General features: G+C 42.2%; 1 protein-coding gene across 1 annotated transcript in view; it reads right to left on the reverse strand.

The window, feature by feature from the left end:
• The window catches only part of kpnb1 (karyopherin (importin) beta 1), a 42764-nt gene extending 37694 nt beyond the window's left edge, over positions 1 to 5070 (reverse strand). Inside the window, exons 1-2 of the mRNA XM_043674807.2 lie at positions 4724 to 5070; positions 4535 to 4593 (exon numbers count right to left, since the gene is read on the reverse strand). Of these exons, the coding sequence (XP_043530742.1) occupies positions 4535 to 4593; positions 4724 to 4778 (114 nt within the window). The 5' untranslated portion in view covers positions 4779 to 5070. The remainder of the gene's footprint in view (positions 1 to 4534; positions 4594 to 4723) is intronic.
• Positions 5071 to 22485: the final 17415 nt, after the last annotated feature.

Raw genomic sequence — 22485 nt, forward strand, 5'->3', positions numbered from 1 at the left:
TTCTGATCTGCAGAAATATTGTGCCAACACAAAACTGCATTTAATTTGCATGGAATTTATACAAATATTAAAGGAAAATCAACTATTCAGAAATATTTTATTTAAAATAGAACTATCCATTTTTTGGTGACGTATTGTTATATTTCATATATTTCATTTTTTGGTAGGACTCATTCTGTCCCAGAGGTAGAAGGGTTAGTGGGCAGTAATTCTCCCCGTTCATGATACAGTTGGAGAATTCTACAGGGATTCTGTATTCAAGCTGCCTCCACTAGTGCAAATGCAGACATATTATCAAGGAGACAAAGACAGCTACAAATATGTTCTCCCTGGGATCAGTGAAAAATTGAAGCCACACTTTAATGTGAACTAATCAAAAATCACCATTCGTTATGGCCTTTAATTCAGGAAACCCTGAGACCCATCAGAAGATTCATATTCAGTTACCCACACATTGAGATACCAAAAAGCTGCCCATGGCAGAATGATATGAAATATCATACTGCAAACTACTGCAGATGTTGGAACTATAGAAAAAAATTTGCTGGAAGCACCAATGTACAGCATTCTTGCAGAGAGAAAGCGCTTGCTTTACAGGTTGTGGCCTTTCAATTAAGATACCTACCATTAGATTAGGTCAGGATAATCATGACCTTGACAAAGAGAAAGGGGTCCATACTGTAAGGCCAAAATAAACAACTGGTTGTGGGACAAGTAAATAAAAGGTCTGAAGCAGCATGGAAATAAGAGATGCTTAAAAGTACAAAATGAAACGGGTGTTGACTCAGAATCCTTACAGTGTACACAGAGACCAATTGAGATCCATCAAGCCTGCACCACCCCTACAAAGCGATCTGATCCCTGGTACTGAGACATAGCAGTGCTAATCACTGTGCCGCCCATTAGATAGGATTAAATATTTAAAACTGCAGTCAAGTCTCAAAAGTACTTGAAACTCGTTCTCATATCACTCAGGATAAAATCTAAAGATAGTTTATGAGAGGTTTATGCAGTACTGTTTACGATCAAAACAGAAACTGGAGAAACTAAAGCTTGCTCCCTTCAGACCTGATTCAAGTCTGGGGACTTCATCAGAACTCTTCTGAACTGCTCTGATAAAAAGTCAACAGATTTGGATTGTTAATTCTGCTGTCTTTATCAATGTTGCTGCCAGACCTGAATTTTCCAGCGATTTGTTTTTGTTTCAGATTTCCAGTACTGTTAGTTCTTTATTTTATTTTACTGATTATGACCACTTTGACATTAATGGCACCATTTAAAAGCAGAAATAGAACTGTGCAGGAAATGAGCATTGAAGGAAAACATTGGAAACATTCAGGTGAAATTGATATTTTCAAGATAAGACATCAATTTAAGTTTGAAGCAGCCCTGACATACAGCAAATCAACTTACATTATTAAAGAACTATTCCAGTTTCCTAGCTGGAATTGTAGCCCTGCATGTACCTATTGCTCAGTCACCTGAAAACTCTACCTTTTTAATTTAGTAGCATCCTATAAAATCAATAGCATATTTGTAGTACACCAAACTATTAGGTTAATCAGATATCCTTGGACAGATTAAGGGTCTCAGTTAAATGTAGTACAGGACCAACTTTCCCAAACTGAATTTCTACAGTGCAATAATTCATAGGCAAAACCTCCACTTTAGCAGAATTGAAAATATCAACTTGAAATATGAAGAAATTATTTGCCCCCAAACCAGTGGAAACAGGACAAATGTCCTCGTAGCAGAATGGAGGGGCACACTGGTCTATCGTCCATATGCACCACACAATAACAACGGCTGGCAGCCATGTTTTTGAACACAAATCAAGTTTTTACACATACAAGTAATGGGGAGCAAGACGTTGCTTGAATACATTCAATTTCAGGCGCCTATAGCCACACAAGCCTGGTCATGGCATATGCCTTCTTGGTCAGAAAGGTTTCCTGGTGATTTACTAGCCAAAGGCTCCACTCACTGGAGCTTGGTGCCATTCAGACCAAAATGACAGCAGGTTTGAATGCAGGATGTTGAATCAGCTGATGACAAAAAACAAGTCAGCTGCAACCTCTGCTTTTCATTCTTATTCCATGAGCCAATGCTTAAAGGGAATGCAGTGTAAGGCTGATGTACATGATATAGACTCACATTTGAGTGCAGTACTGACAGGCTAGCTGTAGAATTATATTAAGAGTCTTCAGGTGAACAATAACTATGACAAAAGGGAAACAGTGCAGACAAATTAGTGGCAAATAAGTGATATGCAAGTTCAAAAATAGCTGTCCAGATGACTATCTGAATTTTAAAAAGCTTAATATCCCCATCTTCAATGTTCACTCTACAATCCCATTTTCTGTGAGGAGCTCACAGGTGTCTATAGGATCCATACCTAATGTCAAATAATCAAATGCTGCCTCAATGCACTTGTTACTTGCCCAATGAAAGCCAAATCTGCCCTCACAATGTACTTGCATTTCCATTAGGAAAATAACCATGGATTTGGATTCCTGACTAGTGTCAATCCGCCTAACTAATTTTCCATTCACTTTTCCTTTCTTGCTAGGAGCTCTAACGAGATTGTTTCAAGAAAGCCAATGATACTTACTGCTTTGCTTCCAAGATTCTTGGGTGTTAAAGAGGTCAACTAACAGATTGACCTACTCTTTTACATATATTATTCAAGTAACCTTGTTTAAAACAAAATAATTGAGAATTCATCATGAAAAAACATGCCAAGCCACTTAAACCAAAAAAGCATCAATAACCTTCAACAGAATGCAATCTTTTTTTTTAAAAAAAGCTCAAAATACAGCCCATGACCCTGCTATAGTAACAGTTGCACTTGGATTTTAAAATCTTAAAACCAGATGTTCTATCAAATGCAATATATTAAGTTTGCAACACTAGTTAACCTAAAAGATTCCAACAGGTCTAGACAGGGTAAATTCAGGATACTGCCAACAACTGGGGAATGCAAAATCAATGGTCACAGTTTAAGAATTTAAGGAGTTGACCATTTAGAACTGAGGAGAAGAAATTTCTGGCCACAGAAGGTTGTAAAGGCCAAGTCATTGATTGTATTTAAGACATATAGATAGGTTCTTGATTAATAAGGGGATCAAGGGTTAGAGAGAGGGAAGAATGGGATTGAGAAATCTCTCAGGTCGGACTCGAAGGGCCAAAATGGCTAAATTCTGCATCTATATCTTCGGCTCTAAATTTATTTGTCCAGAAAGTGGTGAGCCTGTGAAATTCTGTCACATAAAGCAACTGAGGCCAAAATATTGAACGTTTTCAGAAGGTAGTTATTCTAGGATCAAAAAAAGTGGAGAAAGCAGGAACAGAGTACCAAGTTGAACAATCAGCCACAAACATACTGAATGGTGAGGCACGCTCAAAGGACTGATGGGCCTATACCTGTTCCTATTATCCATGTTTCTAATATAAAAGACAGATGAAAGATTTAACTGAAGTCCATTAAGACACCTGGACAGCAGGAAGGAAGGTATTTCCATTAGAAAGATAGATTTGAAACAATTGACAAAAGAATTAAGGAAAGGTTGACAAGAATTGCCTTTCATCAAAGGACCCAAGTAGGAATCTCGCACATGTAAGGCGATAGCAAATAAAACGCAAAAGCTAATTTGCATCCAAAATGCTGTAATCTACGTAGACCAAGATTAGGATGCGGGCGAGTGGCCATTTTTCGTTTGGTTCAAACCTGGTGGGCTGAACAGCTGTTGTCACTTCAAACTTATCTCTCGATGTATTACAAATTGATCAATTGATACGAATACTGAGTAAGAAATAGAAGCTCCCAACCCACTTTAACTAAATTAAAAGATTATACGATAGCACCACAGGAGGAAATCACACGCATGATGTCAAGCCCTAAATTGAGCAGATCTTCAAATATTATTGAGAAAGGAATAATGCTCTGATTATGTAAAGGTGATAAGTTTATCATGCGTTATAATGGTTCGCGGCCTCCCCCACCGCTCTGTACAGGGGCTAGGCTGCTCTCTCTCTCTCAGACACACACAGGGAGAGGAGGCTGAGCCGGCAACATGCGTTCAGGCCTCGACTCCCAGCTTCCCTTCCCATCAACCAAACTTGCGCAGAGCGGAAACCCGGCCCCTTCGGCGTGTCCTCATTGGCCAGCGGGCAAGCCCACCAGCCATTAGCGTGCGCCAATTGGCTCGTACGCCTTGCCAATCACCGGGTCAATTCCTGCCAACAAGTTCGGTTGTCCATTTTTTTCACTCCAGTTTCCCCTCTCCCCCGCCCGTGCGGGCGGGAGGTGGGGAAAATTGGGGGGCGGGGGGGGGAACCTTTTCTCAATGAAGGCCCTTGGTTTCCCCCCCCCTTTAAAATGAATAGATTTATTATTGTCTAAAAAAATTAAAAACCAACAACACTCCCCCATCAACCCACGCACGACATTTTTTTTGTAAAACCGAAGATTTAGATCAAACCATCGCCCCCTTCGTCCATTCAAAAAAAAATTAAAACAGAATCCAATACTGACCAAATTCTCAACAGCCGCCTGTTCCAGAAACTTCTGCGCTGCTTCCAGCTCATTACGATCTGGGGAGGAAAGGGGGGGGAGAAAGAGAGAGAAGGGCGGGCGGGAAAAAAAGGAATAGTTTAAAATAACACGGAAGAGAGAGAGAAAAAGAAAATAATACCCCCTTCCCTCCACCATCAGGCCCCTTACCTGGTGAGACGGTTTTCTCTAAAATTGTGATAAGCTCCATGTTAACGAATCTCATGTGGGAAACAACGAGGATTTTTCTCAGGCAGAAACGGCCATAAATGGTTCTGGGTCACTCAGATTCTGCTTCCTTTCAGAAAATATGATGTACACACACACGGCGGGGAAGGAGGGCGGGGGGGGGGGGGGGTTAAAAAGAACGATAGATAGATAAACGGAGGGGATTTATTATGGAGAGGTGTTATATTTTATTGGCTGTTTTCTCTTTCGCACTCGCTCCTTCAAAGAGCGCAAGCTTCTCTCACGCCTTTACCCGGCTCCGCAGCTGCGCAAAAGCCGAGTGCTGCCGGCGGCGGAGCGATATAGCACCGGCCGCGCGCGCGCCTCTCCCCTCCCCCTCCTTTCCAGTCGCAAACCGCCGCTCCCCGTAACGCGCCTCCCCATTGGCCGGTCCACACGCGCAGTCGGTTCCGCCTGATTGGCTCGTCTATACGTCAGTCGCACAAAGCCGTCGCCAAGTGGCCAGACAGCACCACGCCCCCCACGTCCTGCTCCACTCACGCAATCAACCACTCTATCTAATGTGACCTCCCATTGGCCCGTAAATGCCCAGGCAATCCAACGCCCGATCGGATTGGCGGATGTCGCCAGGCGCAGCGCGAGCGCGCTTGTTCCGCTTTCCTACTGGCCCGCCACTACTTCCCGACTCTATCTAATGCGGTTTTTCATTAGTCAGTAGCGCGGATATCCAACGCATTCCTCGATTGGTGTATGTCATCATATACCGCCAAACGGTTGTCTTAACTAACACGATCTCTCATTGGTTTGTGACGCCAGGGCACTGTAATCTATCCATTGCCATTTCCGATTGGTGGATGGCGTTTGCCACTAACCGTGCGTATCACAGCCCGTCAACGGCAGCTGGGCGTTATCTTACACGACCTCCGACTCGTCTTTCGCGTCAGTCAATGCCCACTGCCGTTACATCCCTACTGCCTATCTAAATAGACTCCTGATTGGTTAAGCGCGTGCGCCAGTGGCCTGGGACGTTACAGCTCTTCACCGGCCGCCGCCTGATGTTATTCAAGGTGACCCCTGATTGGCTGAGCCGCTCTTGTCTTTGCTCTCGGCCGAATTTCGAATATTGCCCGCTCCGACCTTGAGGCTGTTTCCAGGGAGGGTTATGTCTCTCTCTCCAACCCCTTTTCTTACTTCCCCCGCCCTGGGGCTGCCTCCAACCTTAATCCAACTTTACCGCCTGCCCTGAACTCTGGAACATTTTCTCTGCGAATCAGACCGACCACTCCGGGAGCGAATCGTAAAGAGTTTCTCCACGAAAGGTGTCCGGAGAAAATCGTTCTTTTTTTTCAGTACGTGTGGTTTACCTTCGCGGCCTAAATTAACATAGGGTGCGGTTGACGAGTGTAAAATTTGAGGGCACTACTTTGAGGAGGCGGAGGGAGACGCGGCTGTTGTTGGTGAGTGAGGCGGTTCCAGTTTGTATTTCCCGCCGTTTCCAGGGAGGGGGCAGCAGCAGCAGCTTCTACTGACTATGGATCCCCATTACCGACTTCCATTGACCATGGATCCCCATTACCAACGTAGAAATGTACAGCATAGAAACAGATCCTTTGGTCTAACTCGTCCCTGCCGACAAGATATTCTAACTTAATCTAGTCTCATTTGGTCCATATCCCTCCAAACCCTTCCTATTCATATACCCATCCAGATGTCATTTAAATGTAATTGTACCAGCCTCTACCACTTTTCTGGCAGCTCATTCCATACACACCCTCTATGTAGAAAAAGTTGTCCCATAGATCCCTTTTATATCTTTCCCCTCTCACCTTAAACCTATTCCCTATAGTTCTGGACTTCCCAACTCAGGGAAAAAAACTTTGTCTATTTATCTTATCCATGCCTGTCATAATTTTATAAACTGTATAAAGTCACCCCTCAGCCTCTGATACTCTAGAGAAAATAGCCTCAGCCTCTCCCTATAGCTAAATTTCTCCAACCCTGGCACTATCCTTGTAAATCTTTTCTGAACCCTTTCAAATTTCACAAATCCTTCTGATAGGAAGGAGACCAGAACCACATGCAATATTCCAAACATGTATTGACCATGGCCACCGTTGCCAACCTCTGTCCAAAACAGATCTGCTCAGCATTGCAATGCTGCCTCCTGAAACCACAAATTATTGCAAACATTTCCTCCTATTAGCGTCCTTCTTTGAGCTGCTTCACAAGATGCCTTTAATGCTATAGCAGCAGAAGGAGAAGGACAGTGGAGGTGGATTCTTGGGATAACTTGTTCCCTTGATTACCTTACTAATACATTCGTGGCTGAGATATAGGTTTTACTTCATGATCTTCCCTTACGTAAGGGGTTCAAATCTGTTCAAAATATTCTAGATGTGGTCAACTTGTACTGAATAGCTGCCTTTTGTGCTGTGAATTTATGTTTTAATGCCCTCATACAAGTGTAGTAGAAGTACAACTACATATGTGCCAACTTTTTAATACAGGTATCCATCATTCTATGCAAAGATGGTGGCAGCAGTTCTAATAATACCTTATGGAACATACTTAAATGAAGAAAAATATGGAGAATTAATTTAGTTGGAGAATCATTAAAGAATTTGCATGACACAGTGGATCAAATGGCCTTCCTGTGTGCTGTATCATTCTATGATTCTAGTTGCTGCTACAAGTCATGACCCTGCTTTGGAGAATTTTTTTAAAAAACAACGCATTGAGATTTGAGTCACAAAAAAGCCTGGCTGATTTTCCCCTTCTGATTGGAAGGGTGAAGCACTACACAAATGATTGAGTTTTTTCCTCCCCTTGTCTCATTCACTAGTTTCTAGATTTGTTACATTTTGGCACAACATTTCATAAAATTAATGAATTTGGCTCCAGTTGCAGAACTGCTGTGATATAGACGTATTGGGATCAGTGAATGGGATTCCTTTAAACAATCAGCTTCTTAAAAGCTAAAATGGATGTATTTTTTCAGAGATGATTAAATTTACTGATGCCATGTTGGATTTGAGAAAATTTAAAAAAAGATTTATTGTAATACCATCCATTGACATTTTAACAACAAAAACCGAAATTGCTGGAAAAGCTCAGTAGGTCTGGCAGCATCTGTGGCAAGAAATCAGAGTTAATGTTGTGGGCTGAATGACCCTTCCCCAGAACAGTTTCTGATTAACAGCATCCGCAGTTCTTTTGGTTTTTATTTGCTATTTTAACAGCATTTTTAATGCTGGTAGAACACCCCATGGCATTTCATAGGAGCATCATCAGACACATTTGATGCTGATTCAAAGGGGATGCCAAACAAGTGATGAAAATCTTGGTCTGTGTGGTAGATTTTAAGGCACTGGTTAGTGGAAATGGAATTCTTTAGCTTAAGATCTGCACAAGTAAAGGCAATATTTGACAGTAACAAAAAACAGAAATTGCTGGGGCATTATTGAGACAAAGCAGAGTGAATGATTCTAGTCTGGTGACTCTTGTGTGCTGAAGAAATTTCACTGGATCCGAAACATCATAATAGTTGACCTGCAACACAAATACTCACTATAAGAGCAAGTGGTGTATTCTCCGGCAATTGACTGACCTCCTGAATCTTCCATTCTTTACATCACTTACAGAAAACAAGTCAGGCATGTGATTAATACTCTCCATGTGTCTAGTCCTCTGTAGATTTCTGTATCCTTTACTCTTTCGTTCCAAGTTGTGAAATGCATTATATAGGTGCAACTCTTTCTTTTTGAAAATCTTCCTTCCTGTAACACTATTGCTTTTTTTCAGAGTCTATCCTAAAACCTGGTGTGCTGGGCAATAAGGGCTCCATAGAGTGTCTCTTTACTGAGTAAAGAAGGAAAAATTACAAACAGTTACTACACAGAAGATGGCTAGTTAATGCATTATAATTGGTAGCTAGAAAAAAGCTGTCAATTGATTTTCTAGATTTTGGTCCATAGCCTTATAGGAACAGCACTTTAAGTGAATGTCCAAATACTTTTTATGTGCAATGAGAATTTCTGCTCCCACCTTCCCAGGTCCAGTTATCATTCTTTAGGTGGGGAAAAAAAAAAGTCTTGTTAAACGGTGCAGCAGGCTTGAGGGGCTGAATGGCCAACTCCTGTTCCTATTTTTTATATTCTTATGATAAATTCCCCCCAAGCTAAATCTATACCCAGTGTTATTAATTTCTAAAATATATAGTCCTCTTGATCGAGACTCTTCAATCTTACACACCAGTTAAATCTAACTTTGTAAATATCACAGGGCATGGGTGTGTTCACTTATCCCTAATGGCCCTTGAGCAGATAATAGTGAGACACCTTGAACCATCAGTCATTGTTGTGGAGGTATTCTCACTACGGTTAGGGAGTTTCTAGGATTTTGACATGTGATGAAGCAACAGTGATATATTTCGAGGTCAAGATGGTGTGTTATAGAGTCATAGAGATGCACAGCATGGAAACAGACCCTTCGGTCCAACCTGTCCATGCTGACCAGATATCCCAACCCAATCTAGTCCCACCTGCCAGCACCCAGCCCATATCCCTTTAAACCCTTCCTATTTATATACCGATCCAGATACCTTTTAAATGTTATGCTTGTATCAGCCTCCACCACTGCCTCTGGCAGCTCATTCCATAAACATTCCACTCTGTGTGAAAACGTTGTCCTTTAGTTCCTTTTTAATTTTTTCTCCTCTTGCCACAAAACCATTACTTCTAGTTCTGGACTCCCCCACCCCTGGGAAAAGACCTTCTCTATTTACCCTATCCATGCTCCTCATGATTTTAAATTTTATAAGGTCACCCCTCAGCCTCTGATGCTCCAGGGAAAATAGCCCCAGCCTATTCAGCCTCTCCCTATAGCTCAAATCCTCCAAACCTGGCAAGATCTTTGTAAATTTTTTCTGAACCCTTTCAAATTTCACAACTTCCTTCTGATTGGACGGAGACCAAAATTGCACACGATATTCCAAAAATCATCTAACCAATGTCCTGTACAGCCACAACATGACCTCCCAACTCCTATACTCAATGCTCTGTCCAATAAAGGAAAGCATACCAAATGCCGCCTTCACTACCCAATTTATCTGCGACTCTACTTTCAAGGAGCTATGAACCTGGACTCCAAGGTCTCTTTGTTCAGCAACACTCCCTCAGACCTTACCATTAAGTGTATAAGTCTTGCTAAGATTTGCCTTCCCAAAATGCAGCACCTCGCATTTATCTGAATTAAACTCCATCTGCCACTTCTCATCCCATTGGCCCATCTGGTCAAGATCCTGTTGTACTGTGAGGTAACCTTCTTCACTGTCCACTGCACCTCCAATTTTGGTGTCATATGCAGACTTACTAACTATACCTCCTATTTTCACATCCAAATCATTTATATACATGATGAAAAGCAGTGGATCCAGCACCAATCCTTGTGGCTCACCACTAGTCACAGGTCTCCAGACTGAAAGGCTACCCTTCACCAACACCCTCTGTCTTCTACCTTCTTTCCAAATAGCTAGTTCTCCCTGTATTCCATGAGATCTAACTTTGCTAACCAGTCTACTATGAGGAACCTTGTCGAACGCCTTACTGAAGTCCATTTAGATCACGTTCACCACTTTGCCCTCATCAATCCTCTTCGTTACTTCCTCAAAAAACTCAATCAAATTTGTGAGATATCCCACACACACAGTCATGTTGACTATCCCTAATCAGTTCTTACCTTTCCAAATATATGTAAATCCTGTCCCTCAGGACTCCCCCCAATAGCTTGCCCACCACTGACATCAGGCTCACTGGTCTATTGTTCCCTGGCTTTTCCTTACCACCCTTCTTAAATAATGGCACCACGTTAGCCAACCTCCAGTCTGGGCACCTCACCAGTGACTATCGATGATGCAAGTATCTCAGCAGGGGGTCCAGCAATCACCTCCCTAGCTTCTTACAGAATTCTAGGCTACACCTGATCAGGTCCTGGGGATTTATTCACTTTTATCCATTTTCAGACATGCATCACCACCTCCTCCGTAATATAGACACTTTTCAAGATGTCACCATCTATTTCCCTACATTCTATATCTTCCATGTTCTTCTCCACAGTAAACACTGATGCAAAATACTCGTTTAGTATGTCCCCATCTCCTGTGATTCCACACATGGGCTATCTTGCTGATCTTTGAGGGCCCCTATCCTCTCCCTAGTTGCCCTTTGTCCTTAATATATTTATAAAATCCCTTTGGATTCTCCTTAATTCTGTTTGCCAAAGCTATCTCATGTCCCCTTTTTGCCCTCCTGATTTCCCTCTTAAGTCAACTCCTACTGCCTTTAAGGATTCACTTGATCTATCTTGTCTATACCTGACATATGCTTCCTTTTTCTTAACTAAAACCTCAATTTCTCTGGTCATCCAGCATTCCCTACACCTACCAGCCTTTCCTTTCACCCTAACAGGAACATACTGTCTCTGGTTTCTCGTTATTTAACTTCTGAAGGCTTCCCATTTTCCCGCTGTCCCTTTAACTGTGAACATCTGCCCCCAATCCACTTTTGAAAGTTCTTACCTAATACTGTCAAAGTTGGCCTTCCTCCAATTTAGAAGTTCAACTTTTAGATCTGCTCTATCCTGTTCCATCACTATTTTAAAACAAATAGCATTATGGTTGCTGGCCCCAAAGTGATCTCCCACTGACACCTCAGTCACCTGCCCTGCCTTTATTTCCCAAGAGTAGGTCAAGTTTTGCACCTTCTCCAGTAGGTACATTCACATACTGAATCAGAAATTTTTGTTGTACACATTTAACAAATTCCTCTCCATCGAAACCCTTCACACTATGAGAGCCCCAGTCTATGTTTGGAAAGTTAAAATCCCCTACCATAACCACCCTGATATTCTTACAGATAACGGAGATCTGCTTACAAATTTGTTTCTCAATTTCCCTCTGACTATTAGGGGGTCTATCATACAATCTCAATAAGGTGATCATTCTTTTCCTATTTCTCAGTTCCACCCAAATAACTTCCCCCAACGTATTCCCAAGAATATCCTCCCTAACTATAGCTGTAATGCTATCCCTGAACAAAAACACTACTCCCGCTCTTTTCTTGCCCCCCCCCCCCCAATAGCATTTGTATCCTGGAATATTAAGCTGCCAGCCCTGTCTGCCCCTGAGCCATGTTTCTGGAGTTGCTGTGACATCCCAGTTCCATTCTTAACCATGCCCTGAGTTTATCTGCCTCCCCTGTTAGGCCCCTTGCATTGAAATAAATGCAGTTTAATTCATCAGTCCTACCTTGTTCTATGGTTTGTTCCTGTCTGTCCTGATTGTTTGATTCGCACTTTGTCCCAGTTGTACCAGTCTCAGATTCATCTCTTTCCTCAATATTTACGAGGAAGGAACGTTATAGTTCATGGGTCCTGATGTACTAGCTCATCTAGCCCTATACACTAGAAATTGTGGGTATGGGAGATCCTGTAGAAGAACTGGGGGAAATTCTTGGAGGTGGCACACACTGAAACCACTCTAGTTGACACAGTAAGTATGGTGGATGGAATGCTACTATGCTTGGATTAGCTGAGCCGTACCTTTCTAAGCAAGTGGACAGTATTGGATCACACACCTGACCTTGTTATCTATAAAAAATTGGGGAGGTCAGGATATGAGTGAATAGCTGCAGAACACACTATCTGTGACTTACTCTCATTACCAATACTTATGTGGTTGGTTCAGTTATGTTTCTAGTTCAGTGGAGTCTCTCTAGATGTTGATGGTGGAATATCACAACAAAAGTGCATTTAAACATTGGGAGGTGATTACTGTTTCTCTTGTTAGAGAGTTCAAAATCACACAGCGTCAGGTCATAGTCCAACAGGTTTATTTGGCAGTACTAGCTTTCGGAGTGTTGCTCCTTCTGCAAGTAGCTAGTGGGGCAAGATCATAGGATACAGAATTTACAGTAAAAGATCAGTGTGTCATGATGTGATGTATTGAACAAACCTAGATTGCTGTCAAGTCTTTAATCATTTAGAGTGGGGATGCAGGTTTCAATTGATTAATATGTAAATCCCAGAACTACTTTCAAGTCACAGTCCCGAGATAACTTCAGGTTTTATTAAAAGAAAGTGACATCTCAGCTCAGACAAAGCATTAAAGGTGTGAGGTTAGAGTCTGTCTGTGTCCCAACCTTTAGTCCGTTTCAGAAGTAGGAATTTATAACGTCGCATTGGACTGACTGCTGAAGATTGACAAACCACCATAGCGATCGATGCAAAAATGAAACTCATGATCTAGTAGCTAATAATTATCTCAATATAAAAGTTTAGTTTTTACAATGTCCAGACCAGAAATGTCTGCAGATTATTAGAAGTTCAGAAAATTTAAGCTCTTGGTTTTGTGAGTAATTTGGAAAAAGATTCTGGCATTCATATGAAAGAAGTGGGGAGAATCTGTTAAGTTGAATCGAAAGGTCAGGTGCATAGGGATAATTTCTCCAGTTTTGAGTGTCTGCAATGGATGATGTCAGCAAAAATAATGAAACTTTAACTGTATTTTAAGGCTTTCAAACTGTATTCTATATTTATGTAATTGATTTTTTTGTGTAATAAACCTCTTGTTGAAGAAACTCTGCTGCCTGTTTCAGTTAATGACCACCACATTAACGAAAGTTTAAAAAAAATCTATTAAGCCAGGTTTCATTCTGAGATCTGATTTGGCCAGTTGGACCATCAACTAGGTTCAGGACAGAGGCTACTTGAGTATCAGGAAATGTCTAAAATGTTGTTAGTGGCTTGGAATACATGAAGATATGGAGAAATTCTGGCAGACATGGCATTTCAGGTAATGAAAAAACACAAACCATCAAGTAAACCTTCATCTTTAATTCTGATATCAGCTTTCAAAGCACTCATTAACAGGATCTTGCCAGCTTGTGTATGACCCCTGCCCAAAAGTAATAGGCAGAATCAGTGGGAATTAATTAATAATCATGGTTGTTTGACAATCTGAATGGAGATAGATTGGGGAAGGACGTGGTGCAATAACATCTGGGTGTCCTTGTACAACAGTTGTTGCAGGTAAGCATTCAGGTGCAGCAGGTGGTAACAAAGGCAAATGGTATGATGGCCTTCATTGCGGGAGAATCCACGTACAGGAGCAAGGATATCTTGCTGCAATTGGTTGGGTTGGTTTGTCCGGGTGTCCCAGAGGGTTTGGGAGGGGGGGCGGGGTTGGGCGTGGGGGCCGCTGTCAACCGCCGTCATTTCCGCCACCTTCAAACGGACCCCACCACCAGGAATATATTTCCCTCCCCTCCCCTATCAGTGTTCTGAAAAGACCACTCCCTCCGTGACTCCCTCGTCGGGTCCACACCCCCCACCAACCCAACCTCCACTCGCAGCACCTTCCCCTGCAACCGCAAGAAATGCAAAACTTGCGCCCACACCTCCCCCCTTACTTCCCTCCAAGGCCCCAAGGGATACTTCCATATCCGCCTCAAATTCACCTGCACCTCCACACACATCATCTATTGCATCCGCTGCACCCGATGTGGCCTCCTCTACATTGGGGAGACAGGCCGCCTACTTGCGGAACGTTTCAGAGAACACCTCTGGGACACCCGGACCAACCACCCCGTTGCTCAACACTTCAACTCCCCCTCCCACTCCACCAAGGACATGCAAGTCCTTGGACTCTTCCATCGCCAGATCATAGCAACACGACGGTTGGAGGAAGATCGCCTCATCTTCTGCCTAGGAACCCTCCAACCACAAGGGATGAACTCCGATTTTTCCAGTTTCCTCATTTCCCCTCCCCCTACCTTGTCTCAGTCAAATCCCTCAAACTCAGCACTGCCTTCCTAACCTGCAATCATCTTCCTGACCTCTCCGCCCCCACCCCACTCCGGCCTATCACCCTCACCTTGACCTCCTTCCACCTATCGCATTTCCAACGCCCCTCCCCCAAGTCCCTCCTCCCTACCTTTTGTCTTAACCTGCTGGACACACTTTCCTCATTCCTGAAGAAGGGCTTATGCCCGAAACGTCAATTCTCCTGTTCCTTGGATGCTGCCTGACCTGCTGCGCTTTTCCAGCAACACATTTTCAGCTCTCATCTCCAGCATCTGCAGTCCTCACTTTCTTCACATTGGGATATGGGATCAGAGTGAGAGGAGGAAAACATGCTTCAGAGAATGGCGGGCTTGTGGAATTCTCTGCTGCAGCAAGTGGTTGAGGCTAAAAAAAATTGAATGTTTTCAAGGAGTTATATATAGTTCTGAGAATTAATCAAAGCATATGGAGAATTAATTAAAGCATATGGTAACAGGATACTGAGTTGGATGATCATCCATGATCTTATTGAACAGCAGAGTAGGCTGAAGGGCCTAAATAGCCTATTCCTGCTATTTTTCACGTTTCTATTTCGTGAGGAAGTACCTTTGGGAAAAATTACAATAAAAATAAGTGAAAACATTAGTCCATTTCTTTTTACAAGATATGAATGGCTTAAAGAAATACAAGCAGATCAAAATGCACCATTAACGTTTTGATGACAAACCAGTAAGGTTATTCAAGGATCATACAACTTTTTAAATCTATATCAATAATTTGAATGTGTTCAACAAACCTGGAAAGAACATTTACATACAACTTGAATGACTTTGATTAGTTACAATCAGCCAAATTGGTCATATGTTTTACCAAAACTAAATTTATCAAAGCAAAATGGAGTTATTTGACCACGCTGTGGAACAAGACCAAGTTGCATCGAGTGAACCAAAAATAAGGGTCATCTTGGATTTTCTCCAATGCCAGACAAAATACAGAAATCTGTGATGCATTTGCATGCGTGAATTTAATCAAATATTTGTTTCAAATTTTATTACTGTCGTGGCTCACCTAATGAATCTGTTTAAAGAAAGGCAAGAAATTTGACTAGACAAATTCAAAGGTCAGAGTGCCTTTGATAAATGGAAAGTTGTGCTTACAACCAGACATGTTTTAGCAGCACCAAATTATGAGAAGCAAATTAAACTGGCTGTTGATGTCAGTATTGAGGCTGTACTGCTGCAGGAAGTGGAGATGGGGGGTCAAACAGTTAGTTATTTTTCTAAGAAATTAAATGTGTCTAATATTTGATGTTGAAAAATCGAACACACTAAGTTGGTGGAGTATTTAACCTGCTTCCCTATACAATAATATTGTGGATAATCTGATTTTAACCTCAGATCTGCATGCCCACCTATCCTTGCTGCTAACCTTTCAACTACTCACTTAACAAGAATCTATCCACATTTGCTTTCCAATAATCAAAGACTTTTTCTAGGCAATTCAGGAGGAGAACTCCAAAGATTCATGACGCTATACGTGCATCGAGGAGGAAAGGGCTTTTCAGCACTCAGAACTCCAAAATGAAACTAGGTTGACTGAAAATGTCTTTACATGCATTTAAATGAGGCTTTTAAAAACCTGTCATCTTAAATAGTTAATTGCTTTAGGAAATGAAAAAGTAAATTGGGCTGTTGCCTAGGAACAAAGTCTCCCATGACACAGTGAGAGTTTCCCTTTAGAAAGGGAGGACTATCCGTAAAGACAGTGAGCATACAGACGTTTTTCAAATTGAAGTGTGTCCTTCAGGGAGAAAGGACACAAGAGCAGCAGTGCATTTTAGTGGTTCCCCGAAGAGTCAGGGCAGAATAAAGCAAGTTCTGATGGGATTTAATGTCCCTCAGAAAAAATTCCAGAAACTGAAGGCTGTACAAGACGACTTTAAGGAGCTTTATGAGAAGTGAGCTGTTAGCAGTTTAAGAGTCTCAAAAAGAGACATAAACTAAAGATGAAAACATGTGAACAAAGAACTTTCAAATGAAGGGTCATCCTGATTCCACGGAGACTTGAATATCTGTGAAGTTGCTGAGGTAAAGGTAAAAATCTTTAGATGTAGGTTTGCTCGCTGAGTGGGAAGGTTTGTTTTCAGATGTTTCGTCACCATACTAGGTAACATCTTCAGTGAGCCTCTGGATGAAGCACTGGTGGTGTAGCCTGCTTTCTATGTTTGGGTTTCCTTGGGTTGATGTCATTTCTGTGGTGACATCATTTCCTGTTCTTTTTCTCAGGGGGTGGGAAATGGGATCCAAGTCAGTGTTGACGAACACCAAACACATCAACTTGGATCCCATTTACCACCCCGTGAGAAAAAGAACAAGAAATGATGTCACTACAGGAAATGACATCACCAACCTAAGGAAACCCAAACATATAAATAGAAAGCAGGCTACACCATCAGTGCTTCGTTCGGAGGCTTACTGAAAATGTTACCTAGTATGGTGATGAAACATCTGAAAACAAACATTTCAGCTCAGCGAGCAAACCTACATCCAGAACCTCAACCTGCTTCCCTATACAATAATATTGTGGATAATCTGATTTTAACCTCAGATCTGCATGCCCACCTATCCTTGCTGCTAACCTTTCAACTACTCACTTAACAAGAATCTATCCACATTTGCTTTCCAATAATCGAAGACTTTTTCTAGGCAATTCAGGAGGAGAACTCCAAATCGTCTCAGAAGTCATTAAAATCTTTATTTTCAGTATTTGTAATAAGACCTTTTTAGTTAGCTCTTGCATGTTGTAAACCAGTTTATACCTTTTGAATGTAATAAAACATTAATGTGAAGAAGTACATTGAATATATTCACAAGGCTGCCAATCAAAAGCAGGAATTGCTAGAAAACCTCAGCAGAGCTAGCAGCATCTGTGGAGAGAAAGCTTTTAATGTTTCAGGTCAATTGACTCAGAACAGTTAGGAAATAGTTGGCTTGTGTGTGTGTATATGTATGAATAAGAGGGGAGGAGGAAGTGATAGGTAGAGATGAACAACAGTTGGGCAGGTAAATGAATAGGTAAATAGGGAAATCTGAAGCTGATAATTGGGACCATTAGTAGTTGACAGTGGGTTGGTTGTGGTAGCAGCCCATGTGATGTCAAGGTCTGGGGTTGGGAATAAGGAAATGGAAAGGTGTAAAATAAGACCTTAAAATTATTGAGCTCAATATGGAGTCCTGAAGGTTGCAGGATCCCAAAACGAAAAATGAGGTGCTGTTCTCCACAGCTTCACTGGAGCACTGCAGCAAGACTGAGACAGAGATGTTCACCAGGGTACAGGAAGCTCAGGCTCATTTTTGCTAACAGAACATAGGTGTTCTCACGAAGTAGTCACCAGTCTGTGTTGTTTCCCCAATGTAGAGGACACCACTTAGTGAGTAGCAAATACAGTAGACTAGATTGAGTGATGTGTAGGTAAATCTGCTTTACCTGGATTAAGTAGGGAGGAAGTAACAGGCACGTGTTAAAGATTGTGCGATTACAAGGGAAGTTGCTGTAGGGTATAAAGTGGTGTCGGGAGTGGAGTGGACTAGGGTGTCCCAGAGGAAATGATTCCTGCAGAAGGCTGACAAGGGAGGAGAGGGGAATGAGTGTCTTGTGGTGGCGTCATGTTGGACACGGCATTAATGACAGCTAGTACTGGTGGGATATTAAGTGAGGACGAGGGGACTACAATGCTGTTGTGGGAGGAAAGAGATGGGGTGAGGGCCAAAACATGGGAGATGGGTCAGACATTGATAAGGGCCCCGTGAAACACAGTGGTGGGTAATCCCTGGTTGAGGAAGGAGATGGATATTTTGGAGGCCTGCTTGTCAAATCAGAACAGAAGCAGCTGAGACGGAGAAACTGGGAGCATGGAATAGATGCTTTACAGAAAGGGGAGTTGTGAAGATGCACAGTCATGGTAATTGTGGGAGTTGGTGGGTTTGTAGTGAATGTTGGTGGTCAGCCTATCACCAGAAATGAAAATAGAGACGTTGAGGAGGGGAAGGAGGAATCAGAGATGGTCTAGCGTGTAGATGAGAGAAGGGTGAAAATTGGAAGCAAAATTAATAAACTTTTCCAATTCGGATGAGAAAGGGAAGCAGCATGGATGATGTAATTGATGTACCGGAGGAAGAGTTGTGGGTAGGAGTTGGGACAAAAAATAATCCACTTATCCCACAAAGAACTGACATAACGGGGCCCATGCAGGTACCTATGGGCACACCTTTGACCTGAAGAAAGTGAGAGGCATTAAAGAAGTTGTTGTTCAAAGTGAGGACTTTTCAGGCCTTTTCTCCAGATAGAAGTGGACAGTCCTGCAAACACCCTGATGGGGGGATAGACCTATAAAAGGATTGCACATCCCTGGCGAAGAGGTGGTGGTTAGAGCCGGCACACTCAAAATTCTGAAACTGAAAGCATCAAAATCATGAATGTAAGTGGGAAGGAACTGGACAAGAGGCAAAAAGAAGAGTCGAGGTAGGAAGAGATGAGTTCTGTGGGGAGGAGCAGGCGGAAACAATAAATCTGCAGGGCAGTTCTGTTTATGGAAGGTAGAAGCAGACTGCGTGGGGTTGGGCACTGTGAGCTTGGGGGGAGATCACCAGATGAAATGAGATTAGCCACTGATGTTCAGTGGTGGGATCATAATCCATGAGTAAATTTAGAGAGCTTGCACTCAGCCTCCACAACTTAGAGGTCAGTACGTCAGATAACAACTGTACCACCCACGGCACCGATTTTTGTTCTTGTTCCGGGTTTTAAAACATCCACAGTTCTTTGGCTCTTTTGTAACTAATGTTGTGACTGACCACCACATACCAAATTATAAAATGAACCTTATAGTCTATCAAGCCAGGTTTGACTCTGGAGTCTGACAACTGGTGTTAGCTGGCATCATAGAGAGTTCCTTGATGTCAACCTCAAATCAAATGTTTGCTTTTTATAATGGGCAATCATTCTCTCCTTGTGTCTGGAATTCAGTTCCTTTGCTTATGTTTGGACCTAAGTTGTAATCAAAATCTGCAGCTGAATGGAGCTGTGGAATACAAAGTATTGGAGAGTTATGTTGTTGGCGGCAAGTGGGAATCGATAACACCTTTTTATAAAAGTCAGCTATTGGGATGGTAATTGGCCAAATTGGATTTGTCCTGCCTTTTGTAAACGGAATACACTTGGTCAATTGCTCAAATTCTCAATCAAAACGTTGGCTAATTCTTCCTCCCAAACCCCTGTACTCAAAAAAAAGACCAGCTTCTCAAAACTTTCCACATACGTAAATCTCTTTACTGGTAATATTCTTAGAAATCTCATCTACATCTGTGATCACATTTTCCAATAATGGAGCACCAGAATCATTCCTGGCACTTTACCTGTGGCCTAACTAAACAGTTGAAATTTTAACTGGAAGGGAATGTAAGACAAGGGTAGATCTGGGCTCAATTACAATGACCCCATTACAAAATAACCTACCTCCATACACTAAGGTGGTAGCTAGCCATGAACAGACTCCAGTTCTGGAAGCGCGGCTAGTGCTTTTTAACAGCTTCCCTGGCAAGAGTGAAGTGAATTAACATTTATTAAATTAGAAGATTTATCAACTAACCTCATTTTGCAATACTGGTTTTATGCCATGGGCATTCACTCTCACTTTTTTTTGCAATGTTAGTAATCTTACTGAAAGAATTAAGTTTAAAGTTTAACCATTACCACAGGTTCCTTTATAATCTACACAGCAAGTTTTGTGGGCGGCATGGTGGCACAGTGGTTAGCACTGCTGCCTCACAGCGCCAGAGACCCGGGTTCAATTCCCACCTCAGGCGACTGACTGTGTGGAGTTCGCACATTCTCCCTGTATCTGCGTGGGTTTTCTCTGGGTGCTCCGGTTTCCTCCCACAGTCCAAAGATGTGCAGGCCAGGTGAATTGGCTATGCTAAATTGCCCGTAGTGTTAGATAAGGGGTAAAGGTAGGGATATGGGTGGGTTGCGCTTCGGCGGGGCGATGTGGACTTGTTGGGCCGAAGGGCCTGTTTCCACACTGTAAGTAATCTAATCTTGACAACCAGTGTGTATAAGGAAGAACGCAAGAATTCTATCAAGTTAATTTCTGACAACTGTTTCTCCTTAAAAGCATAATGCACTGCAAATTGTCAAATTCATAAAACCAAATGGATTGATATATTAAATATACAATTCAATTTATTTGCTGCAATTAGGGAGAACTAGCCATTTGGATACAGAACTGGCTCAAAGGTAGAAGACAGAGGGTGGTGGTGGAGGGTTGTTTTTCAGACTGGAGACCTGTGACCAGTGGAGTGCCACAAGGATTGGTGCTGGGTCCTCTACTTTTTGTCATTTACATAAATGATTTGGATGCGAGCATAAGAGGTACAGTTAGTAAGTTTGCAGATGATACCAAAATTGGAGGTGTAATGGACAGCGAAGAGGGTTACCTCAGGTTACAACAGGATCTGGACCAGATGGGCCAATGGGATGAGAAGTGGCAGATGGAGTTTAATTCGGATAAATGCAAGGTGCTGCATTTTGGGAAAGCAAATCTTAGCAGGACTTATACACTTAATGGTAAGGTCCTAGGGAGTGTTGCTGAACAAAGAGATCTTGGAGTGCAGGTTCATAGCTCCTTGAAAGTGGAGTCGCAGCTGGATTAGGATAGTGAAGGCGGTGTTTGGTATGCTTTCCGTTATTGGTCAGAGTATTGAGTACAGGAGTTGGGAGGTCATGTTGCGGCTATACACAACATTGGTTAGGCCACTGTTGGAATACTGCGTGCAATTCTGGTCTCCTTCCTATCGGAAAGATGTTGTGAAACTCGAAAGGGTTCAGAAAAGATTTACAAGGATGTTGCCAGGGTTGGAGGATTTGAGCAATAGGGAGAGGCTGAACAGGCTGGAACTGTTTTCCCTGGAGGATCAGAGGCGGAGGTGTGACCTTATAGAGGTTTACAAAATTATGAGGGGCATGGATAGGGTAAATAGGCAAAGTCTTTTCCCTGGGGTCAGGGAGTCCAGAACTACAGGGTACAAACTACAAACTACCTTTGAGCCAGTTCTGTATCCAAATGGCTAGTTCCCCCTAATTGCAGCAAATAAATTGAATTGTATATTTAATATATCAATCCATTTGGTTTTATGAATTTGACAATTTGCAGTGCATTATGCTTTTAAGGAGAAACAGTTGTCAGAAATTAACTACAGGTTTAGGGTGAGAGGGGAAAGATATAAAAGAGACCGAAGGGGCAACTTTTTCACGCAGAGGGTGGTACGTGTATGGAATGAGCTGCCAGAGGAAGTAGTGGAGGCCAGTACAATTGCAACATTTAAGAGGCATTTGGATAGGTATATGAATGGGAAAGGTTTGGAAGGATATGGGCCGGGTGCTGGCAGGTGGGACGAGATTGGGTTGGGATATCTGGTCGGCATGGACGGGTTGGACCGAAGGGTCTGTTTCCATGCTGTACATCTCTATGACTATGAACATCTTGAACAATGGCCTTTACTTCATCTCATGATTAATTTTACATTGTGCTAGTATTTAGAATTAGATTTTGCTGTCACATGTTCTCAAGTTTAAGAATACAAGAGGACAGTGACGTGTACGAAGTCATTATTCTCCAGTGCCATCTTGGTTACCAGAATGTATGAAAACACAAACTTAAAGTAGCAATACTATATACTTGACCAGAATTAGACTTCAGCATTCTATATGATCACTCCCAGTTAATTTTTAAGTTTATCCATTGAGCAAATAAAATTGGTACAAGAGCACACGGCTACCATTTTGTGAATGCTCGCAGACATTTTGTGTACTATACTATCGTATGTCAGGCTAATCACAACAATGACAGG

This window comes from Chiloscyllium plagiosum, unplaced genomic scaffold, assembly GCF_037043375.1.
Source record: "Chiloscyllium plagiosum isolate Xiang-an unplaced genomic scaffold, Cpla_swu_hap1 HiC_scaffold_32, whole genome shotgun sequence".
Lineage (NCBI taxonomy): Eukaryota > Metazoa > Chordata > Chondrichthyes > Orectolobiformes > Hemiscylliidae > Chiloscyllium > Chiloscyllium plagiosum.